Source organism: Neophocaena asiaeorientalis, unplaced genomic scaffold, assembly GCF_003031525.2.
Source record: "Neophocaena asiaeorientalis asiaeorientalis breed wild unplaced genomic scaffold, Neophocaena_asiaeorientalis_V1.1 scaffold396, whole genome shotgun sequence".
Classification (NCBI taxonomy): Eukaryota; Metazoa; Chordata; class Mammalia; order Artiodactyla; family Phocoenidae; genus Neophocaena; species Neophocaena asiaeorientalis.
Window position 1 is genome coordinate 2,802,329 of NW_020172455.1, and position 22,072 is coordinate 2,824,400.

The following is a 22,072-nucleotide window of genomic DNA, read 5'->3' on the forward strand; positions in this document are numbered from 1 at the left end:
GCAGGATCCCTGCCCCCCACTAGGTGGAAGTGGGCTGATCCCCACTCACCTGAGTCCCCCTGCCCCAGGGCTCAAGCACAGAGGAGGTGCTTCCTAAATGGTGTCTCCACGCCAAACTGTGCACAGCAAAGCATCCCTGTGGGCCACACTTTCATCAGGGCGCTCCGCCTCAGCTGGGCAATCTGTACCCACCTGCCTCTCCCCCTGTTCTGTGGGAAGGGCTGGGTCTCCTACACCCAGTTCTCTCATAAAGAGAGCACGGCTGTCAGGTTCCGAGGTCCTGAGTGCAAGTGTACGGGACATGAAAGAGGGCATCCCCCCTCCCCTGGGTTTTCTGGGTAATTCAGGCAGAGCAGACTAAGGTGGGTCTGGTTTTCTGAAAGGACCCCAAGCCTGGGGGAGAGGGCCAACAGGTGACAGGCAGGGAAGAGGGAGTTTCCATAGGGTCTTAAGCAAGGGTAACAGTGGCTCCATCTAGTGAGCTGCCCTCGGTCCTCAGAAGGGCCCTTGGCACAGATACATCTGAATCCTCAGGACAGAGGAGGAGAAGCCCCCAGGAGCTGAGGAAACAGATTCAGAGAGGCCAAGAAACTCCCCACGCCCCTGGCCCCTGGCCCCTGGCCCTTTACTGGTGGCCGCAGCATCAGCTAGTACCAGTCCTGTACCCCTGCCTCTAAAGCCAGTCTCCATCCTCCACACCAGCTGCTGGCAGCGCACCTGGGATTGACGTGCCCCGCTATGGGGGACCCAAACCCCAAGCCCCTCCCTCAGCGCTAACTGGCCTCAGAGTCAAGGTAAAGGTGCCACCACCGGCCCAGTCTCCCTCTGCAGCCGCACGGCGGCCCTGAGCCGTGAGGTCCAGAAGCTTCCACACAGGTAGGCAGCCTGCTCCCCACGGCTCCTCTGGTGACTCAGGAGCCCCGGGGCACCTCACCCACTCCTTTGTCTCTCGGCTTCCTCCCTGGCCAAGGGACATGTCCCGCAGCAAAGTCATCAGGAAAATGTGAGGAGAGCAATTCAGTGACTTTCTTTTTAGAAAAACAAGATCCAGTGAGGTCTCTGGGAGGTCCCTGCTCTGGGGACTCTGGCCCCACTTACAGCTTACTTTGAATTCTGCCCTTGATTCTCAGAAACTCGGTTTCAGAAATAGACAAATATTTCCACCTTTAGAGGAATGCCACTCAGTTAAGTCACCCCGCCCCCTGCCACCGTCACTCAGAGCAGAACGGGTTCTGGCCAGGTTGGCTTTGTGCAGCTCAACTTGCCCACAACACAGCATAGAAATTCTTGGTCCTCTCCAAAAAGCCAACCTGCCGGGACTTCCCTGGCGCTCCAGTGGTTAGGACTCTGCGCTTCCACTGCAGGGGGCACGGGTTCGATCCCCAGTTGGGAAACTAAGATCCCACATGCCACCACCAAAAAAAAAAAAAAAAAAAAAAAAAGCCAGCCTACCCCCAGAGAAAATTTGCCCCCTAGTGGAACGTGGAGGAGAGGAAGGCTGCTTGTTCTGAAGTGGTACTGAAATGCTCTGGGGTCTTTTAGGAATAACCGGGCAGTTAGACCCTAAGCATCAGCACCCATTTGTCTGTGTTCTGGAGAGTTTGCCAAAAGTCAACCCACCAAGCAGCCCGGTCACCACGCCCAACGGCGGGGGCCCCAGGGCTCACAGGTGAAGGGTGCCACCAGACTGGTACCACCCGCAGCCTTCCCAGGGGATGGAGGGGTCAAGGTCAGAAATGGCAGATCACAAAATGGGATGACAGGTGACGCAGGAACACCCGCAAGTGTGCTTGTTCGTGCTGGTGACCCAAGAAATCCGCGTTCACACGATCATACATCATTTTCATTTTGCCAGGGACATGAACGACGTTTTTTAAAGGCACTGAATCAACGAGGGTCTGATGAAACAGCACGATCTCGCAACCTCGCTGGAAAACAATTTAGCAATGCGTACAAGCAACTTTAAATATTTCTACACCCTTTGAACCTGTAATTTCACTTTCGGAAGTGCAACTTTAGGAGGTAACCACAAATGAAGACAAGGATCTACGCTAAGATGCTAATTAGGGTGTTAATTATAGTAGAATCATCTGTGTTTTATTACCATAAAAAATAAAACGAAACAAGCCCCCCCACCCCGGCCATTAAAAAATCTTTAACATTACTTTAGAGCCATGGAAGTTATGACCATAACATAATCTGCCCACGCAGAATCACGATATGGGGTCACAGCTGGAAGGGCCTTCAGGGACCAAGGCGAGGTGGGGACTTGCCTGAGGTCACACAGCTCCTCGGGAGCTGACCAGGACAAAAACTAGGCCTCTAGGACAGCTTGACGCTCCTTGGGAGGGGACGGCAATGGGTTCCAATCATCTTTCGGGGATGATGGCGACGTCCTGGAATTAGGTAGTGGCAATGGCTGGACTACTCTGTAAATATACTAGAGACAAGTGAAGTTTATACATTAAGGGGAGGAATGCTGCAGTGTGGAATTATATCTCAATTTTATAAAAAAATGTCTCGGCCTTTTTCTTGGCTCCAAGGGTGGAGGCCCAGTGTGGAGAATGTCAAGGACTGGTTTGGTCATTTATGCTGGATGTCGCCACCTCCCCCAAAGCTCCTTGGCTCTACCCCCTTTTTTCCCACCACCACTATACTTTACAATTACCAGAAATCTGTCCAAGCCCTGCCCTGGGTCGCTGTCCTAGGCAGGTCATGCCAACTTCGTCCAGGTTTCCTTCAACAGCCTCCACTGTGCTTTCCTTGCCTCTCCCAATCTGGCCTCCTCCTGCCCCTCCGTCCCATGGCAGCCAGAGGGATCTCTAAAAATACACATCTTAGCATGCCATCGCATTGCTTCAACTCAAGAAGTTCAAATATTGACGTTCCAACTCCTCAGCAGAGTTTACAAGGAACACCCCTCCCTGTCGGCCTCCTCTTTCTCCACCCTCTTCCCCTCCTTTGCCCTTCCCAGGCCAGTCTTCTGAAGCTACCTGGATGCTACTCACCCTTTATAACAGCCCAAGTGCCCCCTCCTCAAGGCAAGTCAACCCTAACAAATATTGTACGACAGAGTGTTGGAGAACACCTCCACCCACAACACGTTGCTTCCTCTGCTGCACACCTGAAACTAACACAACACTGCAAATCAACTGTACCCCAATTAAAAAAAAAAAAAAGGAACTACCATTAAAAAAAAAATTGTTGCCTCCCGCACTCAGCAAGAACATACTGTATCCGCTATGCACCAGGCGATGTTATGGGAAACAGCGGTGAACAAACAGACCACAGTTGTTGCCCTCAGGGGGCTTACACCAGGACCCTCCCTCCATCATATAAATCATCACACTGCTGAAGTGCTGGTTTCCTCATCGGGTCGCCACTAAACAAACAGATCTCTGAAAATTTATTACTTGAGCTATCATCAGCTCAAGCAAACGTATAGTGGCTCCTAGAAAACACACAGACGCTCAGCAAATCCTGGCTGGCTAGTGGATAAGCGCCTTAGGATGTGAAGCAAGAAATCAGCCCAATGGTCCTCAGAGCCACCACGGTCCCCAGCCTTCCCTGCTTCACTCACGTGCCACCGACAGGATCCAGACGTTTGCTTCACTCTGCTGCCTCATCTCCCAGAACGCGAACTTTTCAAAGAATGGGCATTTCTTTAAAACAAAATCAGTATCCCTTAAGTCTACAAAATAGTAGTACTCAATGCAGCTGTAATATCAAGCTTAGTCCATGGCAAGCGGGCCATGCCCTGGGACACCATGCTTTAGAGGGTCCTAATCTGGCCCTCATCTAAGCCACTACCATCCCACAGGGTCAGGAAGCAATGCAAAGGTTTGAGGGTCAAAGGGGAGGTATGCAATCACACTTTGGGTACCAGGAGCCTAGCTGCCTCAAGGAATAGGTATTTACCCAAGAGAAATGAAAACTATGTCAATACAGAAATGGCACATGGATATTCATAACAACTTAAATAGTCCAAAACTGGAAACCATCTAAATGTCCTCCAATGGGTGAATAAATTGTGGCTTACCCATAAAATGGAATACTACTTGGCAGTAAAAAAAAAAAAAAAAAAGACAATTAATATACACACTACAACATCGATAAATCTCAAATAATGATACAGAATGGAAAAACCAAACCAAAAAAATAGAGTACATACTATATCATTCCATTTATATAAAAGTACTAGGACTTCTCTGGTGGTGCAGTGGTTAAGAATCTGCCTGCCAATGCAGGGGACACGGGTTCAAGCCCTGGTCCGGGAAGATCACACATGCCGCGGAGCAACTAAGCCAGTGCACCACAACTATTGGGCCAGCACTCTAGAGCCCGCGAGCCACAACTACTGAACCCGCATGCCACAACTACTGAAGTCCACACGCCTAGAGCCCGTGCTCCGCAACAAGAGAAGCCACCGCAATGAGAAGCCCGCGCACTGCAATGAAGAGAAGCCCCCCACTCAACACAACTTAGAGAAAGCCCGCAAGCAGCCACAAAGATCCAACGCAGCCGAAAATAAATAAATACATAAATCTATATATATATAAAAAAAGAGTTCTAAAGCGCGCGCACACTCTTACAGTGACAGAAAGCAGATCAGTGTTGAGGAGGTGACGCAAGGAACTTTCGGGGGTAACAGATGTGCTCTATCTTGACTGTGGTGATGGTTTCACTGATGTATATATGTCAAAACTCATCATTCGAAATGTACACTTTAAGAATTTGCCATTTGTTGTACATCATTTACATCTAAATAAAGCCGTTTAAAAAAAAAAAAGCCTACACTACACTGAGGTACCATTTCTTACCTATCAGGTTCATAAAAAACCCCAAATTTGACAGCATACTTGATTAGAAAGATTGTAGGAAAATGGGGACCCCTTAATTTCATTGTTAATGGAAATGCAAAATGGTCAGAGAAATCTGACAACATCCATTAAAATTACAAAGGCAGGGCTTCCCTGGTGGCGCAGTGGTTGAGAGTCCGCCTGCCGATGCAGGGGACACGGGTTCGTGCCCCGGTCAGGGAGGATCCCACATGCCGCGGAGCGGCTGGGCCCGTGAGCCATGGCCGCTGAGCCTGCGCGTCCAGAGCCTGTGCTCCGCAACGGGAGAGGCCACAGCAGTGACCCAGGGATCCAACAATTTGCTTCTGAGAATTCATCCTGCAGATACACCTGCGCAATTATATGTGCAAGGGAATGATGTTGGAGCAAGATTACACCCTACAGCACTGTTGGTAATGATCCCCTTCCCCATAAAAGTAAATAAGGCAAGCGTCCACTTCTAGGCCTGGTTAATAAACTATGATACCTCCCCCATGTGGAATTCAAGGTAGCTTAAAACCGAGAAGGCTCTCTATGTACTGACGGGAAAAATCTCCCAGGATATATTGTTAAGTGAAAAAGAAGCAAGATGCTAAACATGTGGATTACTACTTTGTATTTGAAAGGGGGAGAAATAAAAATCTATGCTGGAATTTGCCTGTATTTGCATAAAGAAGGACCAGAAATGTATCCAAGCAATTCATACAAGCAGCTTCCTAAGTGGGGGCTGAGGAGGGAGTTGGACGGGGAGGGCATAAGGGAAACTGCTCATGTAGAGCCTTTTATATTGTTTTTATCTTTGATGTATGTGAATGTATTACCTGTTCACAAACAAACAAACAAAAAAACCACACACACACAAAAACAAATACAAAAAACTTTGTTGTAAGTTTTTAAATATAAATTTAGAATCCCTGGCCTTAAGACATACTTCCTAGAAGTACGTTAGGATCCAGTGGGCTAAATAGCTGTGTAAGTGCCATTACGAACACCGGTCCTCAAAGTCGGAAGCCCACCTGCCTCAGGATCACCCAGAGGTCCCTTTAAAATGCAGATTCCCAGGCCCTACCCCAACCGGACCCAATCAGCATCCCTGGAGGTGGTGCCCCAGGACCTGTAAATTTTTTACGTTCCCCAGGAGATGTACAGGTGCTAGAAGAGGAGGCCCACTACTGTGAGATGGACGTGTACCCGGTAAATATTAATTCAGCACACACTCTGAGGCGGGAGCTGCGCACAGAAATACCGTCCCTGTTTCCTTGGGGCATATATTCTACAAGAGACACACAAAGACAAACGAGGAGAGTGTTACACAGTGGTGTGTGGAAGGCAGAGAATTAAAATAGGGTGACCTAGAGGGGCTCGGCTGGCTGGTAGCCCACAGAAGGCCTCTGGAGGGGGTGACATTCCAACTGAGATGGGATGACGACAGGGGGCCCACCCTTCGAAGGGGAGGTGGCAGGTGGTGGGCCTGGGTCAGGAGTTTGGTGCAAAAATACAGAACAAGAAGAAGGTGGTTTGGTTGAAGGCAGGGGAGTGGACGGAAACGGGACAGGTTTGGCAGGCGGAGGCCGCCGGGCTCGGTCCTCACTGGGGTCTCAAGTGGAGGGTCAGGAAGGAGGGGTCCAGACCGTCTGCTCGGTGCCTGGGCCCCGGGAGCCTTTGACTGAGGTGGGAAAGACCACGTAAGAGAAGAATGGAAACATATAAGCTGTTGGTTGAGAATGATATTAACTTCGGACATAAAGCCAATGCCGAAAAAGAACCATTTAAAGCTGCCCCTTAAGCCTCTGAAAATAAGTCTAAGTGGCTGCCATCTATGTAAGGCATGAAGAGTGCTGTGTAGACAGGACTGGGCAGAGGTCTGGAGAACAGTGGAGCCGTGGCTCCCAGGAGCTGATCCAGGTCTAAAATGGAAGGGGGGACTTCCCTGGCGGTCCAGTGGTAGAGAATCCGCCTTCCAATTCAGGGGACGCGGGTTTGATCCCCGGTCAGGGAGCTAAGATCCCACATGCCGCAAGGCAACTAAGCCTGCGCACCACAAGTACTGAGTTCGTACTCCTCAACTAGAGAAGAGAAAACCCGCACACCACAGCTAGAGAGAAGCCCAAGGGCCGCCACAAGACCTGACGCAGACAAAAAATTAAGAAAATAAATAAATGAAAAGGAGGGGCCTGATACTACATCTAACCTCCAAAGAATCACTCTGTGAGTTTCACAATGTTGCCTGAGGCTGGCGCTGGCCCGTGGCCTCCTGCACAGAAATCAACACCCGCTCCTTCCCCTGCAGGTGGGACTTCCGCTTTGGTGAGAACTGCGGGAGCTGGTTGGGGGCTGTCAAAGCAGAGACTATCCCAGCAGGCTTTGAAGGAGGGGAGGAAGGGCAGGGCGGGCAGGAAAGAAGTTAACCACGCCATCTGCCAGGAAGGGAGAGAAGCAGGGGGACCAGTGAAGGCTTGACACACGTCAGCTATGATCCTGCACAGTGACTTAACTCTGAGAGCATCTAGAACGTGGGGATATTCACCCAGTTCCTGGGACTGTGGTGAAGAGCTCATGAGGAAATAGAGAAATGGAAGGCGCCTAATACAGTGCCTGGTATACAACGGGTAATCAAAGGATGGCCCCTAGCAAAACAGGGACGTGACAACCGGCAGGTGGTGTGGACTCAAGACAGGGAACAATATAACAGAGACTCTAGAGAACATCAAGGGGCAACCCTCAGTGGAGTCATAACTGTCACAGACCTTTATGATCCAGCAGTAAGAGCAGCAAAGTGCATCAAGGTTAGAAACACGGACCCAGCAGATATGAAAATCATCGATACTGTGGGTCCAACAGACATATATCAACTCTATACAATGAAAACAAGAGACCACACCCATCTCAGGCACCCATGCAACACTTAGAAAAAGCAGCAAAGAAAACTTCAAATTCTCAAAGGTAGAAATAGCACTTATTTTATTCTCTAACGACAAAGCAATAGAATTAGAAGTGAAAAACGAAAACAGAAACAACAAAAAAAACTCAACAGTCCAGAAATTTTAAAAAGCATTTAAAAACTTGCAGAACATCTAGAAAAAAATGATAATGAAAATTCCAAAAGTTACATAATATGCCGAGAAAAATCCATCGCCTTAAACATTACAGAATGAAACAAAAAAGAACATAAATGAACGCAGCATGTAACTCAGTTACGTTTCACAGAAAAGAGCAGGAAAATAAACCCAAGCAAAGCAAGAGGAAGGAAACTAAGATAAATGCAGAAATGTGAAAATTAGAAATCAGAAAAGGGTAACATTGATTTTTAAATATTGAGAAAAAAGGCTGCTTCTCTTAAAGAGTGATATAGGTAAAACTGCTGGGTAGCCTAATCAAAGAAAACACACACACACACACACAAAATGAGAAATTAGCAGAGACAATTATAAAACTCACAACAACATCGAACTCAATGCAAATAACTTGGAAAAGTTGATGGTGATAGATTATTCTCTAGGAAAATGAAATTTACCAAAATCCATACACGTCTTCTCCCAAAGAGAAAACCGAGAGAATACTGGAAATTCAGCAGCAAGCCCCAATATGTCACAATGACATATTTTAAACTTTGCAGAAACGGATCATCCCAGTACCATTTAAAGCAGCTGTTCTCAGCTCGGTGCTTTGTGACCACCTAGAGGGGTGGAATAGGCAGGGTGGGAGGGAGACGCAAGAGGGAGGGGATATGGGGATTTATGTATACATATGGCTGATTCACTTTGTTATACAGCAGAAACTAACACACCACTGTAAAGCAATTATACTCCAATTAAGATGTTAAAAAGAAAAAACTAAACTAAAATAAAGCAGCTGTTCTCAATCACGGTGCCAGGACAAGTAGCGGTATTAGCATCGCCTGAGAACCTGCAGAAATGTAGATTCTCAAGCCTCACGTCAGACCTACTGCATCAGAAATTCTGGAGGGGGCCCAGGACCCTGTTTTACCAAATCTTCCAGATGACTTGACTCACACACTTTGAGAGCCCCTGTTTGACCATGCCATGCCAAGGGCGGTCTGCCGCAGCCCCAGTATCACTGGGAGCCTGGGAAAATGCAGAATCCCAGGCTCAGCCCAGACACACTGAGTCAGACTCTGCATTTTGTCAAGACCCCCAGGGGACTCATGTGTGTGTTTGAGAGGCACTGTCTAGAGCTCTAGCCCAGTGCTGTGCATAGAAATAGAATTGAACCAGACATATAATATAAAAATTTCTAGTAGCCTCATTTTAAAAAGTAAAACAACTAAATTAATTTTAATCATATATTTTATGTAAGTAACCCAATATCCCAAATATTATTATTTTAACAGGTAACCAACATAAAAATATATTGAGATATTCTACATCCTTTTTTTTGTACGTACAGGTTCTTCAAAATCTGATGGGTATTTTAAACTTCACACATCTCGATTCAAACTAGCCACAACTCAAGTGCTTAGAGGTCCCATGTGGTCAGTTGATGTCATTTTGAACAGTGTAGAGAGAATGGAGAAAGAAGGAAAGCTTCCGGAATTCTTCTTACAAAGTCACCACTTTTCTTACGTAATACGGCTTTTTAATTGTGTGCTGTCACACAATAGACCAATTTTAATACTGTGGTTAAGAATGAGGACTCTGGCAGAAACTAACACACCATTGTAAAGCAATGATACCCAGTAAAGATGTTAAAAACAAAAATCAAAGGGTTACATTTCAGGAGACAAAGCTTGAGCTAGAATAAAGGAATGAGATTCACAAAGGAAAAAAAAAGCATGAGGACTCTGCAGCCAGATTCCCTGGCCTCTAACTTTAGCTTCACCAGTTATTGAAATCTCTGGGCTGTCACAGAGTAGGCATTCAATAAATGTTAACTATCAATATGTTATGATAACGTTATGATGTTAGTATTACTGTCATTCGTGATTACTGATGCAAAATCTTACAACATTAGCAAACAGAGTTCAACATCCCAAGTAGGGTTTCTCCTTGGAATGCAAGGATGATTCAATAATTATGACATCTATTAATAAATATACCATATTAAGGTCAAGGGAAAAGAAAGAAACAACACAGGACCAATTCATTATATGCCACAAAAGGAATTTGAAAAAAAATTACAATACTTATTCCAGATAAACTCTCAGTAGAACAGAAACAGATACTTCCTTAGCATGATAATAGCATATTTAAAAACAAGAGCTCAATGATATTTAATGGTGAGCCACTAAAATTATCCAAATTAAAGGCAGGAACGAGAATACGATGTCCACTACCATCACTGACAAATTAAACATTTTTCTGGGCCACTACCCTCTGCAATTAAGCAAGAAAACAAAATGAGAGAAAAGCAGGGAAAACTGTCACTTACAGACAATATGATCACATGCCTAAAAACCTTAGAAAATGAGCTGAAAAATCATCAGAAACAACAAGGAAATTCCATAAGTTGTCACATCATTAAGTTAATGTGAAAAATCCCTATTTACAAACAATAAGCATTTAAAGAAAAGATCTCATTTACAATAGCAACAAAATAAAACCTGTAACACTTGGGGAAAAAATAAGATATTTTGCAGGACCTTCTGAATAGACCATTAAAGCTTTACCAGAGGAACAAAGAAAAAGAACTAAGTCAATTGAAACACGAACTGTACTCATGGGAACAAAGTGTTAAGAATGTTAATCTCCACGAATTTCAGTGCAATCGAAATGAATCATGAATAGGATCTTTGCAAATCTGTTTGTGCTAAGTAGATATCTCGAAATAAAATTTGTAAATATTGGGTTGGATCGTGAATGTGCATGTGTGTGTGTGTGTGTGTGTGTGTGTATGTGTGTGTTTCATTTTGTCTTTTTTCACCAGGGAAGGAACCACACAAAATCCTAATAATGGCCACCTATGGGGAGAGTGACGGGTGAAAGTGGAACTTTCAATTTTCTTTTTGTACCTTTTTATACCATTGGATTTTTTTTTAATGTGTAAATATATTACTTTTTTAAAGTGTCAACAATAATTATCTGAGCAATGAATAAAACACAAGTAAGACACCTTTCAAGGTCTGTATTAAAAAATACTATTAAGCTTCCTGCTGGCGCTGGTGGGAGCCACTGAGAGGAAGGGTAGGCACAGATAGACACATGGGTGAATTAGTGGATCTGGTTCCAGGGTCTATTCCCCCTCCACTGCCCCCAGCCCACCCAGCTCTTTCTAGGAACTTCTCTCTGGGCATGTTTCCTCATCTGGAACATGAAGGAGTTCGATCAGATCTCTAAGGACCCGTTCAGCTCGAATATTCCAGGATTCTTTCTTCCGTTCATTCATTCAGCTGGTCTTCTGGAGCTTACAGTCTAGCTGGGAAGACAGACAGTCATCAAACGATCCCACAAGAAAATGTACAAGGCCACCATGGAGGGTGTTATGAGAAGCGGGCGCACTCAGTTGTCCTAGGAGAGGGTCAATCAGCAAGTCTGCAGGCAGGGGGTGTGGGTGAGAGGAGAGTCTGGGGGAGCTAAACAGGATTAGCAGGCGATAACAGGGGCGAGTGGGGCGTAGGGAAAGTTAGTCATTCCAGAGAGCAGGAGGTCAGCGCGTACACGGCGGGACTACCAAGCAGCCCTGAGGACTCACAGCACAACAGCATAAACAGGCATTCGACTGACATTTCTCCAGTGAATCTAAACTGCGTCAATGCAGGTAATCTCATCCTGATGTTCTTGCAGTGACAGAGAAGAGAAGCTTGGGTCATTTTTTTTTTAATTATATTTTTGCTTCTCTTTAGAATGCCCTTAGAAGAACCGACTTCCTAAGACTTGCATCACTAAGCAGACAGCCACACTCGGATATGGAATCTTTGATCAGCCAACCCTCAGTCAACTTCACGGAGCCACGTGGCTAAAGAAAAGCCACCAGCTATTCCGCAAGCCAGGTAATGCACTCAGGGGCAGCTGACGGTCACCAAAGTACCAGAGAAACTCATGAGGTGCCTCTGACAGCCGAAGCGCCAGTGAAATGTAATATTTTAACCAGCACTGCAAAACAGGCTAAGATACTGGGAAGGACTCAAACGTAGAAGAGAAAAAAAAAGGGAGGGAGGGCTCTTTTAAAGGTAAAATCATTTGGTTTCTCAAAAGTTCATTAATTACAGTGCAAATAGAGTAAATTACCGAAGACAGCATGGGGGGATAAACCAAAAACAAAAGGAACGCTCCAGTAAGCAAAGGCTGCCTTCCAGCTACATGGAAAAACACTCCAGTGCACCGAGTAAATAAATAATAAAAGGATGTGGAAACAATACACCTTGAAAACTCCTGATCCTTCTCTGTTCTCCTGGCCAGTAGCAGTGCTGACAGGTTTATGCTGCGCGGGTTACATACCCAGCTAGGGTTTATTTATCCAATAACACCTGCGTCGTTTTAACTGAAGCTGATCTCTGTATTTTATTAGTGTATCCCATTATTTTACCCCAAGCTCCAGCATTAACCCCCCAAACAAAAGTTATCTGACCCCTAGACTAGATAAATGCTAGAAATAAGAATTTCAGGGTATCCAGACCACACCGCTTTTCTTCTCCCCCTGAGAGGAAGGCTTTTGGGAATATACACCCACAAGGAAAAAATAAAACAACGCACAGTGATTTTCATTCTTCCATACCTCACCCTGTTTAAAAAAAAACCAAAAAACTCTTTAATTCATTCAGGTGTTATCTGTTTCACAATTACAGCCTTAATTTGGCTTACTCACGCATTTTCTTAAACACGAGTAACTTGTGCAACCGATAGCTACGGGACAAAACACAAACGCTTAGTGAAAAAAACAAAGAAACAAACAAAAAAGGAAAGTGGAAGTGATAATAATCCAAGATCACAGAATTTTATTAGAGGTAGAGGGGGTTTGGTGAATAAGAAAGAGGTTAAGGACTTGCACCAGGGAAGAAAACTGGTAGCAAAGAAAGGTCTAGAAAAATAAAAATGCTGACTAGCTGTCATTTCTGCAGCAGGCCTGAGAACAATTCACACTTTTCTTTTTTTTTTTAACAATTCACTCCCCTGAAGCCAACACTGAAGCCAACACTGCTGCACCTCACCGCATAGCCTCGTCCTGCGGTTTGTCAGGGCTGCCAATGAAAGGCATCTCCAGCCCAGGACAGTGGGCTGGCCTCCACGGTATCCGTTAGACCCACCTCCCCAGGGGGCAGAGCAGCCTAAGAAAGGAGCTGATACTTAGGGGTCTAGCCACTTTTTCTCGGATGTTAGTTTTTCATAGAACACTTCCTGGGATTTGCTCATTCCTGATTCAACATGATTTCACTCCCCTTCATTGTTCCCTGAAAGCACAGAGATGATCACTACTGTCCCATTTCATAGATGAGAAAGGTGAAGGTTAGTTTTCTTTCTCGAGGACTGTGAGCTACAAACTGCTTGGTGATTAGGATTTGCCTTTGTGTGGTTAGTGCAACATCCCACATAGAGCAAAACGTTACTAACAAAGGATTCTTTTTATTCTTAGGCGATGGGTGGCTGAACAGCAACTGGAACACAGAAAACTTAATTTCTAGCCCGTGGCACCAAGCTGCAGACTAGAAACCTCAAAGTATGCTCACTAGAACTCCTCATTATACAATTTCCATAAAAATGCATCGGAGAAGGCAGTAGCACGCACATCACCATTCCACTGAGAAGGTAAAAAGCACGTGTCCACAGGCCCTGAAAAGAGGAGACCCTCTATTTAGGGTCAGGCAGTCAAACCCTGGTCTCCCCTCATGCATATGGGGAGGTGCATGCCTTGGCCCCTGAAGACTCTTTCCTCACCTATCTCACCTGTATTTTTCTTAAAACCAAGTGAAAACACTTGTTAAACAAGTTTCATCTTCACCAAGACAAGGAAGTATTATTATTTAAAATCTATCTAAAAGGTAAATTATGGCAAATCCATTTGGTATAACATTACAGTGGACTAGGTAACGGTGAGATCCAAAGAACAAGATATGAAGGGAAAAGCAAGTTACAAAATATGTGTAATATGGGGACTTCCCTGGCGGCACAGTGTTTGAGAATCCGCCTGCCAATGCAGGGGACGTGGGTTCTAACCCTGGTCCGGGAAGATCCCACATGCCGCGGAGCAACTAAGCCCGTGCGCCACAACTACTGAGCCTGCGCGCCTAGAGCCTGTGTTCCGCTGCAATGACAAGCCCGCGCACCACAATTAAGAGTAGCCCCTGCTCGTCGCAACTAGAGAAAGCCCGTGCGCAGCAACAAAGCCCCAACGTGGCCAAAAGTAAATAAATAAATTTATTTTTTAAAAATGTGTAACATGAAGTCACCTTTATTAACATATGTATGCATAAATAATACTTATGTATAGAAAAAGCTGGACGTACATACTGCAAATAAAACAAATATAGCATATCCAGTTATCTCCGGATGGCATATTTACAAGTGATTTGTATCGTATGATTTGTATTTTCTTTTTTATGCTTTTCTATGATCTATAAATTTTTTCCAATGTTTATGTACCAGATTTGTAATAAATTTTTTAAATAAATGATTTGAAGACTAAAATATCCTCATACACTTTTGCTGGGAGTACACATAGGAACAACTTCATGGAGGGGTAACATGGACATATCTGTAGATGTTTACACGCAAATACTCCTTGATGCAGCATTTCAACTTTTAATTATCCCACTCCTACATGGGCACAAAGAAGTACAAAAAAGGACAGTCATTACAGCATCGTTTGTAATAGCAAAAGACTAGAAAACTTAAATGTCCATCAATAAGAAAATTCAAATAAATTAGGTTACATTTATTCAAGGTAATGCAGCCAGTTTAAAAAAAATGCAGGGGCTTCCCTGGTGGCGCAGTGGTTAAGAATCTGTCTGCCAATGCAGGGGACACAGGGTCAAGCCCTGGTCCGGGAAGATCCCATATGCCGCAGAGCAACTAAGTCCGTGCGCTACAACTACCGAGCCTGCGCTCTACAGCCCGCAAGCCACAACTACTGTAGCCCGCGTGCCTAGAGCCCATGCTCTGCAACAAGAGAAGCCCCCGCAACGAGAAGCCCACGCACCGCAACAAAGAGTAGCCCCCGCTCGTCGCAACTAGAGAAAGCCCGCACGCAGCAACGAAGATCCAACACAGCCAAATAAATTAAATGTTTTTTTAAAAAGATTAAAAAATTAAAAATAAAATAAAATTAAAATTTTAAATGCAATTATGGACTGACATGAAACTATCTCTAAGAAATGTGATTAAGGGGAAAAAGCAAGGTGCAGAATATATGCTATCATTTGTATAAAATTATTTTTAAGAATATGTTCATATTTATTTGTACATGTACAGGCTGTCTCTGGAAGGCTCTCCTAAAAATTATAATAACGTTGCCTTAAAAGAGGAAAAATGAGGGAACAGGAAACTGAAAAATAGGTGAGAAGAAAACAATTTTCACTGGATAACTTGCTTTCCTTTGTACTTGAATTTTTTTACTACATGCATATGTTCCTACAAAAACAAAACCAAACGAAAACCTTAAAAGGCCTTGGGGGGAAAACTGCACCAACTGTTTTTCTAAGTGTTTTAGTACCTTATGCCGTAGCCCTCTTCATTTTGAAGGCAGCCCCCTAAAAATAACTCTGCCTCAGCAAACAAAACTACGCAAGGGACCCCCACGCGCAGCTATGGACCTGGCACCCTCACGGAGACCTGCCCTGTCTCTTCCTGGGACTTCCAGGACCGGGTTTAGGCAAGTGTGGCCTCAGCCAAAGCAAGAGCACTGTGTCCTCTGACAACAATGTCAAATTCTCGCTTGTATGTAGTAAATAAGAAATATTTTACCTTTCAGCAAAGATATCGACTTTCCCCAACTCATCAGAGAGGCCAACAAGGGAATCCAAGGTCCCCACCTAGAAAGATGGGAGAGAAGTTAGATGCTCAGGCTTTGTGGCTTGTGGGGGGCAGGGGTTTCAACTAGAGCGCAGGGAATTCTTCTATCTTGACTCAGTTGTCCTTGGTCAATGGTGAAACTAGAAACCGAGAAGAGCTCTCAAGGGAAATCAGTGGATTTTGGATGATTATTATTACTATTATTATTTTTTTGGCCAACAGGATAAACTGTCATTTCTGCCACAGAAAGGAATGACTATGTGTCGTGGTCTACCCTCAGCTTATTTTCGTCTAAGAATGGCAGTCTGCTCTTCAGGGGATTAATCACCACAACCAAGGAAGCAATGAGACAGAAAGCACGTCAAGGAAGTTATCATTTCTGAAAGCCTTTGTTCTCCAAGGCAGTCCAGCCGATCCCTATCTCTGGTCCTCTGTGCCGTTATTAACAATGATCTTTCTGGGGCAGGGGCAGCTTTTCCTCCCGCTCCCCTTCATGAAAGTCCTTTTCCTTACAGATTACTTAGGACGAGCTGTTTCTTGTGGAAATTATTACTGTGTCCAAAATTGTATTTAAAGGTCTACTCACAGAACCAGAAGGAAAAAGTTTGTTATCACATCATCAACCACCCGTCAGATGCTGAAAAGTAATCAGGGAACTATGAAGTCTGGATATTCCTAGTAAGTGTTGTTTCTTTTCAGACAACTTAATTTTAAGCAACTTTTGGCAGAAGTCATGTCTTTTTTTCATCTTTGTACCCTCGGGCCTGGCACAGCGCTTCCCACGTAGTAAGTAATGAGTGGATGCTTAATTTACTACTCTTCACAGTATCTGACCCTGGACAAACAATGGCAGGCTTGAAAAATCAGCAAGATGTGGGTTCAGAACCCAGTGTTGCCACTTACCAGCTCCACAACCCCCGTCTCCTTTCTCAGCCCATCCTGACCTATAAAGTGGGAGTTGGGAAGATTCAGGAAGATGCGCTTAAAGAGCCCGGCCCCCAGCATACCGCTCCATAAACACTAACAAATGTAGGAGCGTCAAGAACAACTATGCAGAAAAGCCCAGAGGGGCAGACTGAGGTTTGAAAAAGGATTACACGGCAGTTTACTAGGAGCGCCACCTCTGGGCGTTTAGCACCATCCCTCCAGAATACGTGATGCAGTTGTAGGGCAGAAAGACTGCCTTAGGCGTCTTCCCCTAGGAGGAAGCACGGCAAAAAGTCCACTCTTTTAGAAGATTGCACATATCTTCCTCCTCTTCCATATTTGTTTCATTTTAAAATCTCTTTCTGGGACTTCCCTGGTGCTCCGGCGGCTAAGACTCTGCATTCCCAATGCAGTGGGCCTGGGTTCGATCCCTGGTCAGGGAACTAGATCCCACATGCCACAGCTACGAGTCTGCATGTCACAACTATGAGTTCGCATGCTGCAACTAAAGATCCCACGTGCTGCAACTAAGATCCGGCACAGCCACATCAATATTTTAAAAGTAAATAAATAAAATAAAATCTCTTTCTGCCATCTGCCCAGTTGTCACTAAGTCTCCTTCCTTCTCTCTCCACCAGAACCAGAGGGATGCTGGATTGCCTGCCCTGCTCCCAGTTCAACAACACAATCAAGGATGAACCTCTTAGGCTTCCCTGGTGGCGCAGCGGTTAAGAATCCACCTGCCAATGCAGGGGACACTGCTTCTAGCCGTGGTCCAGGAAGATCCCACATGCCACGGAGCAACTAAGCCCATGTACCACAACTGCTGAGCCTGCGCTCTAGAGCCCGTGAGCCAGAACTACTGAAGCCCGTGTGCCTAGAGCCTGTGCTCCGCAACAAGAGAAGCCACTGCAATGAGAAGCCAGAGCACTGCAATGAAGAGTAGCCCCCACTCGCCACAACGAAAGAAAGCCCGCGTGCAGCAACAAAGACCCAACGCAGCCAAAATTTAATTAATTAATTTAAAAAAAAACGATGAACCTCTCCTGGGGTGGCGCAGTGGTTAAGCATCTGCCTGCCAGTGCAGGAGACACGGGTTCGATCCCTGGTCTGCAAAGATCCCACATGCCGCGGAGCAACTAAGCCCTCAAGCCACAACTACTGAGCCCACGCGCCGCAACTACTGAAGCCCACGCACCTACAGCCCGTGCTCTGCAACAAGAGAAGCCACCGCAATGAGAAGCCCGTGCACCGCAATGAAGAGTAGCCACCGCTCGCTGCAGCCAAAAAAAAAAAAAAAAAGGTAGAACCTCTCCAAGCCTGCACATTTAAAGTATATTGTGGGTCTTCTTAGATGTTGAAGATAAAACAGGAAGAATCTGAGAACTCAATGAGGACCCAAGTGTGTTTAAGACACTCTTTCCACTTTTTGAAGACACTGCTAACCGCACCTTGTCTCCCTCTCATTCTGTCCTGTAGCTCTAAGTCCATAAGCATCACAGTTAATTTGGGGCTATTCGTGAAGTCCCATGCAGACCAGTCCCCCCGTACAGCTTCACAGCCAGGCTGATCCTCAGCATTGGCGCCATCGTCCTGTTGTTTTCTCCTTGGCTTTCCAGAAGACACCCCCACCCCCCCAGCCCATCACCGCCTTCCTCCTCCTGGGGTATTTTACCTTAAAATCAGGAATCGTGAATTTGGTGTTGTAAGACAGGTTTGACTTGGAGGTTACTGTATTCATCCTCTGCAGCGCTTGTAAATTTTCCTCATCTCCAGGGGCAGAAATTAACCAAAACTCGGACATGTTTCCAGTCTTCTTTCATCCGGTTACTGACCAGAACCACAGCAACATACACAAACAGAAACAGGAGAGAAGTGTCAAAGACCTCTACCTGTGCACCACTCCCTTCCCTCAGAATTAATCCTCTCCACTCTTCCCATTTCCCGTTCCTTCCCCCCTTTGACCTTCCAGTTCAGATTCTACAGTTCCAAGGACAGCCATCTGCCCAAAGCTTATCTCCACTTGGAAAGCCCTCAGGTCTTTGTAAAGACTCCCAAAGACACTCCTTCCCAGGGTGGTTCTGACTGGTTTTGAGGAGAGAAGGAGGGGGAGTGTGATTCCTGTCCCTCCTACTTCAGCAGAAAAACCCATTCCTGGCATCATAAAATGGGGGCCAGTAAGCTGGACTTGGGCACCTTCTGGACTATTTCTCTCCCTTCCACGCTGCATCTCCAGGGATGTAGGATTGGGGGGTTAAAGGGGTGGTGAGGCAGGAACCAGACAAGGAGGCACTTCCACAATGGGCAGGCTGGGCAAACCCAGATCTTAACTGACCAACCTTGAGATTGGAGCTAGCTTCACAACGACTTCAGAAGAACCCCTTTCTTTATAAAATAAGGAGGGGAGAGGGAAGGTAAGGGGGCTATTAGAGTCATTTTTCCACAGGACTAGGTGTCTACTCTGCAGAGGTGGGTAACGCGCTGGGTCCGGCTGGGAGTTTCTGTCCAGCGTCTAAAGTCCATTAGCTCTGCTCATTCAAACGTGTACACACCCACACCTTTCTCCCCTCGGCCTGTTTCTCCCTTCCATCGCCTCCCAAAACGTCTCCAGGTGGCTACGGAAAAACCAGGATAATAGCCAGAAACCCATCGTGCAAGCTCTTCTTGTTGGCCCCCGTCTCACCCCCTCCAAGACAATCTTAGCCCCTCCCAACACTGCGCACGCCGAACGCAGCACCTTTCGCACTTGACCGCTGATGGCCTGGGGACAAACTGGCCCTGCGCAGAACCTGGGGAGATGCCACCTGCCCGGCCCCTGGGAGGGCGCAGCAGAGACGCCGGTTCCCCGGTTCCCACGGAGAAGGCTCGGCCCTGGACAGCGCCCCTGGGCCGAGGCGAAGCGGGGACCAAAGCGACGCGGGCGGCTCGAGCTGGGCCCCCGGTTGCGACGCGCGACCTCTCCCCACGCCGCCTCGGGCCCCCGACCCGCCGCGCGTCCTTACCGGGAGCCCGCGGACCTCGCGGGCTGGGGGCGGACTGGTGCCGGGCCGGAGCGCACGGCCGGCTCCCGGGAGGCAGCGGCTTCTGCGCGACGCCCCGCCCCGAGCTTTTATCCGAGCCGGAGGCGGCCGCCCCGCTGGACATTTGCATACCGGGCCGCCCGCCTCCAGCCGCCGCCGGGCAGGGGGCGCCCGCCGGGCCCCTGCGGTCGCCGTGCCACGCGAGAGGCAGGCGGATCCAGCCCTTCACGACTTGGCCAAGATCCCCGAGCCCCGAGCGGCTGGGCTGGGTCCCGGCGGGATTCTGGGGAGCATCGGACGGAGTCCCCAACCCCACGACGGAGCAGAGCGGACGACCGAGAGAAGCGGGGGAGGCGAAGCACTCGGCACCCGGACACCGCCGCTTCGAGTCTCTCCACCTCCACCCCATCCCCGGACAGTGACAGGGAACAGGGTCTCAAGGGGAACCACCGAGAGACAGAACTGACCTGTGGAAAGTGACGCAACAGGTTCACATAGGTTTTGGAACACACACCTGGGCAGAGGAATAATCTTCCTGTTGACGTGGGCGTGAGCTTGCCCTTGGTTGCCAAGGAAACTCTCCACTGCAGGATACGCCCACCTCACCTTACCTCCTTCCTAATCGCCTTGACTTACTGTCTAGCACCACGGTGTGAGTTTATGATCCGTGCTGTTTGGAAGAGAGGGAAACCCCAGAAATTAACATGTGAGTGTTTTAAAAACAAAAACAAAAAACAAACCTCTAAGAATTCATTTTCTCTGGAGTCAAGGAGGAAACTTCAGTGCATCCTTCTCCGTGGATGGTATTTTCAGTGATTTCTGGGAAAGATTAAAGTCTCAGAATTATTCTTCAGGGGGCAGGGGGTGTTGAAGAAGTTTTGGTTGCTACCCTGAGAATGGGGTCCCCCTTACTGTATGAAAGTAGCCCGATGGGCAACCTATTATCAGGAATGCTTTTAGATCTTGGGAAAGAGGTGTAAGGTGCCCTGTGCTGGGATGGGAGGCCCCAGATGCAGGACAGAAAGGTGACTTTTGAGGTCACAGCAGGATCGCACTGCAGTCCTACTGAGGATTTGGGATTGGCAGATTGGAACTCCCTGCACCTGCATTCTGCCTCATCACGCTTGGGCCACTCAAGTGCATTAGTCAGTCCTTGCAATATCTTCCTGAGGGAGGACACCTGAAACCGAGGAATGAGGAAATCCTGTGTGTACAGGAAGGTTAAGTGGCAATTCCAGGGAAGGAGCGGCCCGGTCAGACATTGACGTGGGGTCTCCAATTTTGGACTTTATCTGGGAATGCCATTCTTTCCAGCCAGGGAAAACAGAATCCTAGAGCCGGGAGCAGACCTCTTTTATGAACAAGTGTAGCGATGCCCGCAGATGTTGCTTGAATTGTCAGGTGTCACGTAACTGATAAATGGCAGAGCCATGAGTGGAACTCAGACCTCTGATCCAAATCCTGTGTCCTTCCCACCGCTCCCAGCAAGCCTGCAGGCCTGGGTCCTAACTCTAAGAACCGGTGCTTTCCATTTCAGTCCACGTTTTTCTAGCCTTCCTTGTTCAGAGACCTGGCTTCCCAGAGACTGGGCAACACATTTAGGAGTGTCCCCATCTTTGCTTATGAAACCTCTTCTTTCTATAAATATGGTTTCCTCCAACAAGCTTTTTTCATGAAATAAGAGTCCAACACAAAATAACTCCTGGCCATCTGATTAAGAAACGAATAAGAACTGTAGTGTTCCTTGTCTTACTTAAAAATCTACAATCTTTCTGGTCTTTTCACATCTTAAGTTTCTTCTTAAGTATTGGAATTTACAGTAGTTGATATCTACCGCTTTAGGGGTAGATATCAGCTATTCTACCCTTAAGTCTGCTTGACTTTTTTTCAAATAACTTCTTTTTTTCCCACTCATAAGTAATTCTACACATCTTATAAAAATTTGCAGAACATAGAAAAGTATAAAGAAGAAAGTAAAAATCACCTGTACTTCCACGATCTGAAAATAACCACTGTTAACATTCAAATTCCCTTTGTTATTTTTTAATGTATATTCATATGTACAAATATGGACTTCTGGCATGACTGTATATGCTATACATAAAGTTTGGCATCCTGCTATGGATTGTTTTTTGGTTTTTTTTCTCTTTTTTTGGCTGCATTGAGTCTTTGTTGCTGCACGCGGGCTTTTGCTAGTTGCTGCGGCGAGCGGGGGCTACTCTTCATTGCGCGGGCTTCTCATTAAGGTGGATTCTCTTGTTACGGGGCACGGGCTCTAGGCACATGGGCTTCAGTGGTTGTGGCATCGGGCTCGGTAGTTGTGGCTCGCGGGCTCTGGAGCGCTGGCTCAGTAGTTGTGGTGCACGGGCTTAGCTGCTCTGTGGCC

At 46.6% G+C, this 22,072-nt stretch overlaps 1 protein-coding gene across 3 annotated transcripts in view; it reads right to left on the reverse strand.

Annotated features, from left to right (window-relative positions):
• The window catches only part of ATP6V1C2 (ATPase H+ transporting V1 subunit C2), a 56,645-nt gene extending 36,894 nt beyond the window's left edge, over window positions 1–19,751 (reverse strand). The window contains exons 1-3 of one of the 3 annotated variants that reach the window (XM_024737702.1): window positions 19,669–19,751; window positions 18,342–18,496; window positions 15,692–15,759 (exon numbers count right to left, since the gene is read on the reverse strand). In XM_024737702.1, coding sequence (XP_024593470.1) covers window positions 15,692–15,759; window positions 18,342–18,470 — 197 coding nt within the window. In that variant the 5' untranslated portion in view covers window positions 18,471–18,496; window positions 19,669–19,751. Of the gene's footprint in view, window positions 1–15,691; window positions 15,760–18,341; window positions 18,497–18,631; window positions 18,704–19,668 lie in introns of those variants that run through there. The other 2 variants (XM_024737704.1, XM_024737703.1) reach the window with 2 other exon arrangements.
• Between the last annotated feature and the right edge of the window lie 2,321 nt (window positions 19,752–22,072).